At 45.3% G+C, this 12,894-nt stretch overlaps 1 protein-coding gene across 2 annotated transcripts in view; it reads left to right on the forward strand.

Moving 5' to 3' along the window:
• Positions 1-10,383, forward strand: part of ANO3 (anoctamin 3) — a 208,379-nt gene extending 197,996 nt beyond the window's left edge. The window contains exons 25-27 of one of the 2 annotated variants that reach the window (XM_080642758.1): positions 3,799-3,879; positions 4,057-4,162; positions 7,690-10,383. In XM_080642758.1, the coding sequence (XP_080498884.1) occupies positions 3,799-3,879; positions 4,057-4,162; positions 7,690-7,872 (370 nt within the window). In that variant the 3' untranslated portion in view covers positions 7,873-10,383. The remainder of the gene's footprint in view (positions 1-3,798; positions 3,880-4,056; positions 4,163-7,689) is intronic. The other variant, XM_080642759.1, reaches the window with a different exon arrangement.
• Positions 10,384-12,894: the final 2,511 nt, after the last annotated feature.

The following is a 12,894-nucleotide window of genomic DNA, read 5'->3' on the forward strand; positions in this document are numbered from 1 at the left end:
ATGACCATATTGGATGTTACAAAATCATTTATGGGTAAAAAATTAAAAGTTCAAGATAGACCTATGGATTTTAATATAAATGACATATGGAAACTTTATTGATATGTTTAGATTCCACAGTGTAACTAAATTATAAGAAATGACCAGATGTAGAGCTTTGGTATAATATCCAAGAAAAATGTTGAAAATTATTTGAAGTATTATTAAAATAGTCCTCCTTTACCCAACTATTTATATTTTTGAAGACAGATTCTCTGTTTACTCTTCAACCCACAAACCATAATGAAACAGATTAACTGCAGAAACAGATATGAGAATCTGGCTGTCTTCTATTAAGATAGGCATTAAAGAAATTTATAAACATGTAAAACAATACCTTTTTTTCACTACATTTTTCCTCTTGGGAAATATAGCTATTTTTTCTTAAAAATGTATTATTTCTATTAACTTACAATAGAGTTGATAGCTATTTTAAATTAATTATTAGAGACATATTTTCTAAATTTCTCAGTTTTAATTTCTAATGTGTTAAATATCTATAATAATAAAAGCATAATATGCTAATTACACTGGACAGCTGAACGACCTTCCAGACGTCCTTCCACAGTGGCGGGGGCTGAGGCAGAAGTGGTTAGGGGCAATCAGGCAGGCATGCAGAGTGGTTACGGGTGATCAGGCAGGCAAGCAGTTAGGGGCGATGAGGCAGGCAGGTGAGTGGTTAAGGGAGATCAGGCAGGCAGAAGAGCAGGTAGGAGCCATCAGGCAGGCAGTCAGGTGAGCAATTAGGGGCAATCAGGCAGGCAGGCAGAGTGGTTAGGGGTGATCAGGCAGGCAGGCAGACAAGCAATTAGGAGCCAGCAGTCCCAGATTGTTAGAGGGATGTCCAACTGCTGGTTTAGGCCCAGTCTCATATCGGCCCTAACCTGGCAGTTGGACATCCCCCAAGGGTTCTGGATTGTAAGAGGATGCAGGACAGGCTGAGGGACAACTCCCCCCACCACCCCATGCACAAATTTCGTGCACCAGGCCTCTAGTCAGCAGATATACCCATAAGAAAAAAAGGTCTTTGAGATTTTATGTTTAAAAATATAAAGGATACCTGAGACCAAAATTTTTTTAAGAATTACAGACCTAGATAAAGTTTTTTAGTCTCTGTAAACCTTAGTTCTTTAATTTACATGATGGAGATTAAGACTATATATATATATATCCTCAGGTTATTTAAAAACCCTGACCACAATTTAATATCTAACCACCAAGATAGGGCTTTTTACCTGTTTGTTCACTGTTGAATACCAAGCATCTAGAATTTTTCTAACAAAATGCAGTTTTTAATAAATATGTATTGAATGAGTTAATAAATAAATCAAAAGTAGACATGTTTATTGATTGGCCACTTAATTATAATTAACCAAATAGTATTACAGGCATATTTATAAAACATATTTATAGAGTTTCAATCCATAGGAAGTAATTACCACAATGCCTAGTGCATAGTAAACACTAACTAAATATAAGCCAAATGAAAGTGTAAGATAGAAACTATTGGTGGGAAAATTAGTCTGTCTCATTAATTATAGATGTAACTAGAGGCCTGGTGCATGACAATTGTGCACTGCGGGGGGCGGTCCCTCAGTCCAGCCTGCAACCTCTCACAGTTCAGACCCCTTGGGGGATGTCCACCTGCTGGCTTAGACCTGCTCCCCGGGGACATCCCTGGAGGGGTCCTTAGCATTGCTGTGGAGGTGAGAGAGGCTTCTGCCACCACCACTACACTTGCTAGCAGTGAGCCCAGCTTCTGGCTAAGTGATGCTCCCCCTGTGGGAGCACACTGACCGCCAGAGGGCAGCTCCTGCATTGAGCATCTGACCCCTGGTGGTCAGTGCGCCTCATAGCAACTGATGGTTCTACCATTTGGTCGATTTGCATATTAGCCTTTTATTATATAGGACCAGAGGCCCGGTGCATGAAATTCATGCAAGGGGCTTGGTCCTTGCAGCATGGTGGCTGCCTCAGCCCTCACAGCCCTGGCTTCTTCTGGAAGGTCATCCAGAAGGTTGTTTGGCTGTTTGGTCTATTTGCATATTACACTTTTATTATTATAGACTAGAGACCCAGTGCACGAAATAAATTCATGCATGGCGAGGGGGTTTCCCTCAGCCCAGCCTGCACCCTCTCCAATCTGGGGCCCCTCGAAGGATTTCCTACTGCCATTTTACAGGGATTGGGCCTAAACTGGCAGTCGGACATCCCTCTTGCAATCCGGGACTGCTGGCTCCTAACTGCTCACCTGCCTGCCTGATTCCTCCTAACCACTCTGCCTGCTGACCTGCTCGCCCCCAACTTCCCCCTGCCACCAGCCTGCTTGCCCCCACATGCCCCCCCACCAGCCTGATCACCCCCAATGGCCCCCCGTGCCAGTGTGCTCACTCATAACTGCCTCCCCTGCCGGCCTTCTCGCCCCCAACTGCCCCCATGCTGACCTGCTCACTCCAAACAGTCCCCCCCTGCTGTCCTGATCACCTCCAACTGACCCCCATGACGGCCTGCTCATCCCCAACTGGCCCCCCTGCTGATCTGCTTACCCCCAACAGACCCACCCTCCACCAGCCTGATTACCCACAACTGCCATCACCTCTTGGCCTCTAACCACCTCTACCTCGGCACCATCACCATGGTTTTGTCCAGAAGAACGTCCAGAAGTTCTCCTGGAAGGTCTCCCAGTCTAATTAGCATATTACCCTTTTATTAGTATAGATAGAGGCCTGGTGCATGGGTGGGGGCCAGCTGGTTTGCCCTGAAGGGTGTTCTGGATCAGGGTGGGGGTTCTCTTGGGGTGTGGGGCAGCCTGGGCAAGGGGCCTGTGGTGATTTGCAGGCCGGCCATGCCCCCAGGGGGTGAGGATCCCTGCAAGGGGGGCATGGCCAGCCTGGTGAGGAGCTAAAGGTTGTTTGCAGGCTGGCCACATCCCCTTCAGGGTGGGGGTCCCTGCTGGGGTGCCTGGCCAGCCTGGGTGAGGGGCTGATGGCTGCTTGCAGGCTGGCCACAGCCCCTTCATGGTGGGGGCTCCCACTGGGGTGCCTGGCCATCCTGGGTGAAGGGCTGATGGCCATTTTCAGGCTGGCCACACCCCCTTCAGGGTGGGGGTCCCCACTGGGGTGCCTGGCCAGCCTGGGTGAGGGGATGATGGTTGTTTGCAGGCTGGCCAAGCCCCCCAGTGGGGACCCTCACCTCATGGGAGTGTGGCCAGCCTGGGTGAGGAGCTGAGGGTTGTTTTCAGGCTGTCTATGCCCTCTGACTCCCAGACTCCCAGCCCCTCCTTTTTTCCTTTCTTTTTTTTTTTTTTTTTTTTTTTTTTTCAGCGCCTCCTTGAGTGGAGGCCAGGGCTAGCTGGAAGCAGGTATCTGGTATTTATTTATCTTCTATAATTGAAACTTTGTAGCCTTGAGGGAGGCCAGGGCTAGCCAGGGTGGGCAGGAAGCTTGGCTTCCTCCATTGCTGGGGGCAACCCAAGCTTCCTGCTCACTCCAGCTATGTGGCCACTTCCATCTTTGTTGAGCTAATTTTCATACTCCCTCCTGATTGGCTGGTGGGTGTAGCGGAGTGGTGGTCAATTTGCATGTTTCTCTTTTATTAGTATAGATGGGAGTTAGGCAATAGAATCAGAGCTGAGACACTAGGAATTTAAAACTAGAATGAAAGGCATGATGATATCTGTTAAATGCTGTCATTTGTAATTGAAATTGGACTAGAAGTTTATGAATCTCTGAATCACAGGATGCTTTCCTTTTCTTCCAGTTGTTTAAAGGGATATGTCAACAATAGCCTATCCTTCTTTGACCTGAGTGAGCTTGGCCTGGGAAAATCTGGTTATTGCAGGTACTGACTTATAAATCAGTTACTTTTATTCTTGCTTTCACCATTCCATCTCTTCCCCCTAAATGCTGATGAGCTCATTTAAACTGTCATTTTGGAGTTTTGGCAAACCAAGAACATTTGGGACCTCCACACTTTTATCTCTGTTCTTCAAAGTATTTTTGTTTTTGTGGATTTTAGGTACCGAGACTACAGAGGTCCCCCTTGGAGTTCCAAGCCTTATGAGTTCACCTTACAGTACTGGCATATCCTCGCTGCTCGGCTGGCCTTCATTATCGTGTTTGAGGTTAGTCACAAACTGGTAAAATAACTATAGGTAGACACTTTTCCAACTGATATATTAGTTGCCTCTTTGAAGTAAGTTACTCACTGACTTCCAAAAAGAGAATTGAGTATGTTTTAGTGAAAGGTTCAGATACAATGAAACCACTGTAACAAGCACAAAACAGCAAGAGCTCAATAATGTAAGAAGGTGGGTTAGAGGGTTTGTGTACCAGAAAACTAGGATAAAATAAGCTACTCATAGCTTAACTGAAAACTTAGTTTTGAGCCTCCTAGCACAAAATTTAAAAAGAAAAGGTTGGTTTTCATCATCTGATAAAATAATTCATATCTATTCATTAGTATGGAAAAACTTATTTTCTGAACAAAAAAACTCTAATTACAGTTGATCCTGTATAGTTTATAAGGGACATCACATAATTCAGTCAGTTATACCTGAAGACGCTTTTATAAAAAGTGCATGTATTTTTATTATCAGAGTCATGCAACAATATTAAATTGTAGACCCATGAAGAAATTTTAGAGAAGCTACAGAATTATTGCCTTTTTCAGTATAAAACAACTACTGAATTAATACAGTGAAGAGTTTAGCACCGGAATATATTATCTATTCTCTAAGGTACCACTGAGGGCTATGGACAAATTTTGCATGCATATGTTTCCTATGGCCAAAATCAGAGAGAGAAAAGGATAGTGAGGACCTGCTTTTCTATGGGAAAATATACCCTGCTTACTATGACCCACTGTGCAATGCAGTTTCCTGGGACTCAGTTAAAAGTGTCTTGATTTCTTCCTTCCCACAAAGTCATTTAGGTAAAGAAGTTCTTTTCCAGAGATCGAGCTAACTCTATCAATATCAGATTTTTTTCTTTCCCGAGAAACTGAAAGATCTACTTTTCTTCATGGGAAAAAAAAGAGGATACATTTATAATAATAATCTATATTATAAAAGGCCTCTGGCCGTAACGCCCTAACGACCAATGACCGACTCACCAGGAGGTGCATTGATGGGTCCCGTGGTGGCTGCAGCAGGCGGGACTCTGGGGTCCCACAGCACCAGCTGGCAGGACTCCAGAGTCCTGCAGCACTAGAGGGAGGGAGTCCAGGGTCCTGCAGCAATGGTGGAAGGGAGTCTGGGGTCCCACGGCCCGGGAGTTCTGGGTCTCACATGATTTCACATGCTGGGCCTCTAGTATGTTATATTTAAGTAGTGCTTATACTCATTTAATCTTTATGTAAACCATTAAGAGATGCTGTTATTGCCAAAACCGGTTTGGCTCAGTGGGTAGAGCGTCGGCCTGCGGACTGAAGGGTCCCGGGTTCGATTCCAGTCAAGGGCATGTACCTTGGTTGCGGGCACATCCTCAGTAGGGGGTGTGCAGGAGGCAGCTGATCGATGTTTCTCTCTCGTCGATGTTTCTAACTCTCTATCCCTCTCCCTTCCTCTCTGTAAAATATCAATAAAATATATTTTAAAAAAAAAAAAAAGAGATGCTGTTATTATCACTGCTTTAGAAGTGATACACAGAGAACAGGTGATTTGCAGAAAGTTGCACAGCTGTGTCAGAGTAGGGTTCAGACATAGGCAGTCTTATTCTGCATCTGTACTTTTTTTTTTTTACAGGGTTCTTGACTTGAACCCCAAATCACATTTCTCTTTTTTTAAAATATATATTTATTGATTTCAGAGAGAGGAAGGGAGAGGGATATCCTATATAATAAAGAGGTAATATGCAAATTGACCATCCCTCCAACACACAAGATGGCCACCCCCATGTGGTCAAAGATGGCCACCCCCATGTGAACACAAGATGGCCACCACAAGATGGCCAGCAGGGGAGGGCAGTTGGGAGGGACCAGGCCTGCAGGGGAGGGCAGTTAGGGGTGACTGGGTTGGCAGAGGAGGGCAGTTAGGGGGGACCCAGGCCTTTAGGGGAGGGAAGTTGGGGGTGACCAGGCCAGCATGGGAGAGCAGTTAGGGGTGACCAGGCCAGAAGGGGAGGGCAGTTAGGAGTAACCGGGCTGGCAGGGGAGGGCAGTTGGGAGCGACTGGACCTGCAGGGGACGGCAGTTGGGGGCAACCAGGCCTGCAAGGGAGGACATTTGTGGGGGACCCAGGCCTGCAGGGAAGGGCAGTTGGGGGTGTCCAGGCCTGCAGGGGAGGGCAGTTAGAGGCAATTGGGTTGGCAGGGGAGGGCAGTTAGGGGTGACCAGTCCAGCAAGGGAGGGAAGTTAGGGGTGACTGGACCAGCAAGGGAGGGCAGTTCGGGGTGACCGGGCCACAGGGGATGGCAGTTAGGGGCAACCAGGCCTGCAGGGGAAGACATTTGGTGGGGGACCCAGGCCTGCAGGGGAAGGCAGTTGTGGGGGACCAGGCCTGCAGGGGAGGGCAGTTGGGGGGGCCAGGCCTACAGGAGAGGGCAGTTGAGGGGGACCAGGCTGGCAGGGGAGGACAGTAAGGGGTGACCAGTCCAGCTGGGGAGGGCAGTTCGGGGCAGTTGGACCGACAGGGGAGCAGTTAGACGTCGATCAGGCTGGCAAGGGAGTGGTTAAGGGGTGATCAGGCTGGCAAACAGAAGCAGTTAGGGGCAATCAGGCTGGCAGGCAGGCGAGCGGTTGGGAGCCAGCAGTCCTGGATTGTTAGAGGGATGTCCCAGATTGGAGAGGATTCAGGCTGGGCTGAGGGACATACCCCACCCCATGCACAAATTTCATGCACTGGGCCTCTAGTAAGGATATAAACTTCAATGATGAGAGAGAATCATTGATTGGATGCCTTCTACATAATTCCTATTGGGGATTGAGCCCGCAACCTGGGCATGTGCCCTTGACCAGAATCAAACCTGGGACCCTTCAATCCACAGGCTGACATTCTATCTACTGAGCCAAACCAGCTGGAGCAACATCTGTGCTTTTAACCACAGCATATTACCTTTTGATTTTTGCTCCTGATTTTTATATATAATACTTTGTCAGTCTTCATTTTAAAATACTTTTATCATAGAATGATTGTGCAACAGACATAAAAAATTTTAAAGCTGTTATAATGATATAGAACTTAGTAGAGTAAAAGCTCTGAAAAATGCACATGCTGAAGTTTTAGTCTAATCCCAGCATCACAGGCAGACTGTATTCTCTCAGTCTGAAGGCTGTGGATTACCATCCATGGGACATGGGTTTTCCCTGGATGTGATCTTTCTCATCTGTGTATGACAATGCATGTCATAATAGCATTGCATGGTGTGTAAAGATTTTATATAAAAGAATTTAAGATTTATTCAGTGTTTAAAAGGTGATATCAACCGTGGCAGTGAAAAGGGAAAATAAATTTGTTTCCTTTTAATACCTATGGGATATAAGGCAACAGTAGTATTCCCAATGTAACTTTTAAAATATTAATATTCTAGATGATACATACTGAGTTTTGATGCTTGATTGTAAGGCAAATGCAACATTGCTCATGATTTTTCTGATTTATAGTTGGCATTTCAGAATCTTTGAAAAGTGTACTTTTTCTTCTTCAATTTACAGCACCTTGTGTTTGGGATCAAGTCATTCATTGCATACCTGATTCCAGATGTACCGAAGAACCTTTATGACCGAATACGACGGGAAAAGTACTTAGTCCAAGAAATGATGTATGAAGCTGAGCTAGAGCATTTGCAACAACAGCGGAGAAAAAGTGGTCACCCTGTTCACCATGAATGGCCTTAGTAGATACCTATTGCCAAGTGGGGGCAATGCCATCAGTGGGAATGATAGCAACTTCAAAGTCTAGGTGGGAGCTAGGAGGAAAACATTCCTGCCAAAACATGTGTCTAATATTATACTTGGAAATGCATCAGAGCCATCTCTTGGATTTAGAGTATCCAAGCTTCCAGGGAAAATAAAAAGATGACTCAGGACATTAAAAATGATTAGGTTGACACTGTAGGAAGCCAGGATCTAATTCTCAGAAGAAGCCTCAGGGAATTGTGTGTTTGGAGACCTCCACCTTCCACCAGCGTAATCCAAAAGGGCGATGGTGAGGTTTCCAGAGACAGATTTCCATGTAAATGCTCACAAGCCAGGCATGACTTAAAGTATTGTGTGGCTTTTGCTCACATGCTAATCTGACATTGGAACCTTAGCTTGAGTTGAGATGCTCCTAAGAAATGACTAAAATCAGTGGTTGCCTTTGTTGCCAGAAATCCATGTCCCTTCAGTTTACAGGTTCACAAGAATGTCCCTTGTTTCTTGCTGAGATTATGGATCTGTGCCACAGGAAATTTATGCTGCTCTACATTGACTATGCAGTTGAGGAGTTGCTCATCAGCTTTAGTTATTGAACCAAAAATCTGAGATTCTAAAAAGAATACCATTCATTGAAATAAGATTCTATTCAAATCTGTTGTATCTCTGGCATAATCAGTTGCACTAGATTTCTTTTTTACTAAATTCCAAAAGAGCCACATACTTATAAAATATGGATGTTTATTCTCGTATCATTTAGAATAATACTAATTCATATTTAACCATGGAAGGTTATTTTATCGTATATTTAATTTTTCCCTTTCTGATTCATGACATCAACTCCCACAGAATAATTTGAAATGCTGTAAATATTTTAGTTTTCCTTGTACCTTTGCACCTTGACAATATGTAATGCAAGTTAGTTTATGCAGCTCTGAGACCAGTTTCATCGTACACCATTGTGACTTGTTATTCAGGAAAACAGAAGCCAGATGCTTTGCAACTCTTATGCTTTTCCAACAATGTGCACTCTTGCTCATGGGCTAATGAAAACAATGCATGAATATAAATTTATATTATTTGTAAAAATGGCACACATATTTTTGAGTTTTATTCTCTTTTCATTACTAAAGGGAGTTTTCTGATATTATTTCTTTGATAGATTGATTTGGTTTATTTTTGAAAACTCTAGAAACAAAGACAAATTAATTGTGAAAGATTTGCTTTGTTGTGGAGTTGCTCTTTCAATGTCAACTCTGTATCAGTGAGTGTGACTGCTCACAGATGGATGAGGTTGGAAGGATGGGACACTGAACTACAGAATGTCTGGTGAAGGTATAAGCTATGGGGGCACCAAGAGAAGAAAGAGAAGAGTTGAATTAAGGAAATGTATGGTAGAATTCAAGATACTTTTTCTTGCAAATCAGTCAAAGCTAATCTCAGTTTTACTTCCCTGGGAATGAGGTGAGGAATAATACATACACATTTATACATACATGTGATTATTATTATTTGTCCAATTAATTTTTTGTCCAATTAAACCGAGCACAATATTTTCCAAAATTCATAAAGGCCAAATTAAACACAATGGAAATAAAGCTATGTTGTATATATGCTAGGTTTTCTCTAATAAGAAAATTATTAAGTTTCTCTTACTAGGTAACTATTTTTTATAATTCTAACACTGTAAAAAATGACTTTTTCTTCTTTCCTCTGGGGAAAAGCTGATAATAGTTTTTGGTTGGTTGGTTGGTTTTTGACAAAAATGTTCACTTCCTTACTTGTCTTCTGATTTGGAGCAAGAGGAAGTGCCTCAGATTCTAAATGTCTTTCACATGCCCTTGGCCACATGGTTCTCTTCCATTCAGATTCCACAGATGTTCTGTTTCTGCTGCCTGGTTATCAGCAACTAACTCCACTAACTACACAAAGGAGTTTTAAACTCCTCCATTGTCATAGCATCTGCATTTCCTCTTCTTTCTTAGTTAAATGTATACACATGCCTGAGAATAAATACTTTCTATGCCCGTTAAAGACATAAATGTCTTTTCCAAATTAGGGACACATGACAAAGACATTTATCTTATAGTAGAGCAAAGAATATTGATAGCCGTGCCATTAAGAATTCTTCTCTTTCTGGGTTATCTATATATATAAAAGCCTAAGCAATTGTTACTATGGAATGACCAGTCACTATGACACGTACTGACCACCAGGGGGCAGATGCTCAATGCAGGAGCTGCCCTCAGCCCACAGGCCCCAATCACCTGATTGGGGCCGGGGCTCTGGGCTGGGATGGGGAACCAGGGATGGGTGGCAGTGGATGTGGGCAGCAAGGAAAGGAGGGCACGAGGTGAGAAGGCAGGGAACATGATCAGCCCTGATCACCAGCCAGGCTTAGGGACCACACCCATGCACAATTTTTGTGCACTGGGCCTCTAGTTTTTATATAAACACCATAAAAGTTTAAAATCACATTGATTGGCTAGAGAGAAAATATGAAAAATAAAAAGGTATCTATATATATAAAAAAACAGCGACCAGTACACCAGAACGACTGGAACAACTGGTTGCTATGACGCCCACAGCAGCCAGCGAACTGGCCTGATCAGGGGGTAGGGCCAGCTGGCCAACCTCCCGTGGCCCCTCCCCCCAGCCGGCCCTGCCCCTGATCAGACTCTCCCACCCTGCTTGAGGGTGGGGTGGCTGGCCAACCCCCCCGTGGCCCTTCCCCCCCACCCACCCCCGATGGGCCCCCACCACACCAATTGGCCCACAGCCCCTTGCCCTGGAGGACCCTTCCCCTGATTGCCCCCCCCCTACCCCAATAGGGGATGGGAAAAGATTTCCAACCTCCTGCAGCCCCTCCCCCCACCCAGTCCCACCCCAGATTGGCCCCCCCACCCCATCAGGGGCAGGGCCAGCTGGCCAACTGCCTGCGTCCCCTCCTCCCAGCCAGCCCCACCCCCTATGGGTCCCCACCACACCCATCATTCTGTGGCTCCCCCCCCCAGCCAGCTCCACCCACAATCAGGCCCCCCCACACTCTGATCAGGGGCAGGGCCAGCCTGCCAACCACCCATGGCCCGTCCCCCAGGCCACTGGCCACCAACCAGCTCCCCCCACCCCATTCAGGGGCGGACCAGCAGGCCCACTGCCCATAGCCCCTCCCCACAGCCAGCCCCATCCCCGATCAGCCCTCACCACCCTGATCAACCTGTGGCCCCTCCCCCAGCCAGCTCCACTCCCCATCAGCCCCCCACACACCAATTGGGAGTGGGGCCCACAAGCCAATCACCCACAGCCCCTCCCTGATTGGGCCCTGGTCAGGGCAGGCCAGCCAGCCAACCACCTGCAGCCCTTCACCCCACCCAGCCCCACCTCAGATCAGCCCCCCACCCCATCAGGGGCAGGGCCAGCCTGCCAACCACCCATGGCCCCTCCTCCAGGCCACTGGCCCCCAATCAGCTACCCCCACCCTATTTGGGGGTGGATAGGCCAACCCACTGCCCCTCCTCACAGCCAGCCCCATCCCCGATCAGCCCCCACCACCCTGATCAACCTGTGGCCCCACCCCCAGCCAGCTTGGCTCTTGATCAGCACCCCACACCAATTGGGGGTGGGGCCCCCAAGCCAATCACCCACAGCCCCTCCCCCCAGCCGACCAGACCCTGATCGGACCCAGATCAGGGCAGGCTGGCTGGCCAACCTCCCGCCATCTCCTCCTCCCAACAGGCCCGGCCCTGATCTACCCAGATTGGGGCCAGGCTGGCCAGACCCCACCCGTGCACAAATTCATGAACTGGGCCTCTAGTATTTAATAAAAAATATAATTCATTGATTTAGAAAATGCCTTTTCTGATCTTTTTTAAAATGTTGGGAATTTAGAGAAACAATGAAAAAGTATCTGGAATTTTCCTTTTATGAAACAATGCAGTAAAAATCTAGCTATGCCTTCATCATGGTTGACAAGTTGACAGCCCTGCCAGTATGTTAGTTATAGACCACTCTGCTTTAGTTGAGAGAAATGTTTTATATCATGGTTTTCATATGAATACAAATTATTTCTCAAAGATTTATATAGCACACACTCTTCTCAGGAATTCTGTATTACATGAATGCTGCTTATATATTTTCATATTCTAAATTGTTGTCTTTTCAAGGAAATTATTACAAATATGCATGTATCAACCTTGACAAGTTGTTCAAAGCCCAAGTGCTTTCACAGTACTGTGTGTGGAAAATCGTTGTGACTGTAACAGAAATCATTTGTAATTGTCTGAGCCTGTGCATGCGCTTTTAGACAAAATGCTGCTGAGTGACTGCATGGGGTACAACTTCCAAGTGCTGCACATTCTCCTAACAGCTCTCAGCACAATCAGTTGTAAAATGGAATGAAAAGGAATCTTTCTCACTCAATAAATTATCATGTGATATTTTTTCTATGATTTGCATGTCAAATTTAATTCTACTTGATCTTTAAATATTAAGTTGGGATTTGATGAGTATATGTGGGGAGAAGGGATTACTCATTCTTTAGCTCTGCAAGGCAGTAGCTTCTTGTTCTTGCAAGCTCTTTATTCCCCTCTTAAAAACTTTGTCTTCTGATAAATTCATTATCATCAAGACATATGCCTATGAAAATGCAGTGTAGTATCATATTGATCCTCATAGAAGGATCAATTTATTTTATGTGTGCTAGAAACAGATGGGAGAGGAAGCTTGCTTAGTTCTTACAAGGGTAACAATGCTTCTTTTTCACTGTACTAATTATCATCAAAATCTCTTCAGGACAGGAATTTTAGCACAGATATAGTTCAAGCGGAGTGAGGAGGGCATGCGTTTAAGGGCACCATCGCCAACTGTCAACAGCAGGCTAACAAATTGACCATTTTTTTTCTTTACTTGATATTCAAAATTGAAAATTGAAATTGCCTAATGAGTTACTCAACTTATATAGCCGAATTGATTAGTCCGTCAATTTGGGGCAGATAGACATAGGCC

The sequence above is a fragment of the Plecotus auritus genome (genome assembly GCF_963455305.1).
Source record: "Plecotus auritus genome assembly, chromosome: 9".
Taxonomy (NCBI): domain Eukaryota; kingdom Metazoa; phylum Chordata; class Mammalia; order Chiroptera; family Vespertilionidae; genus Plecotus; species Plecotus auritus.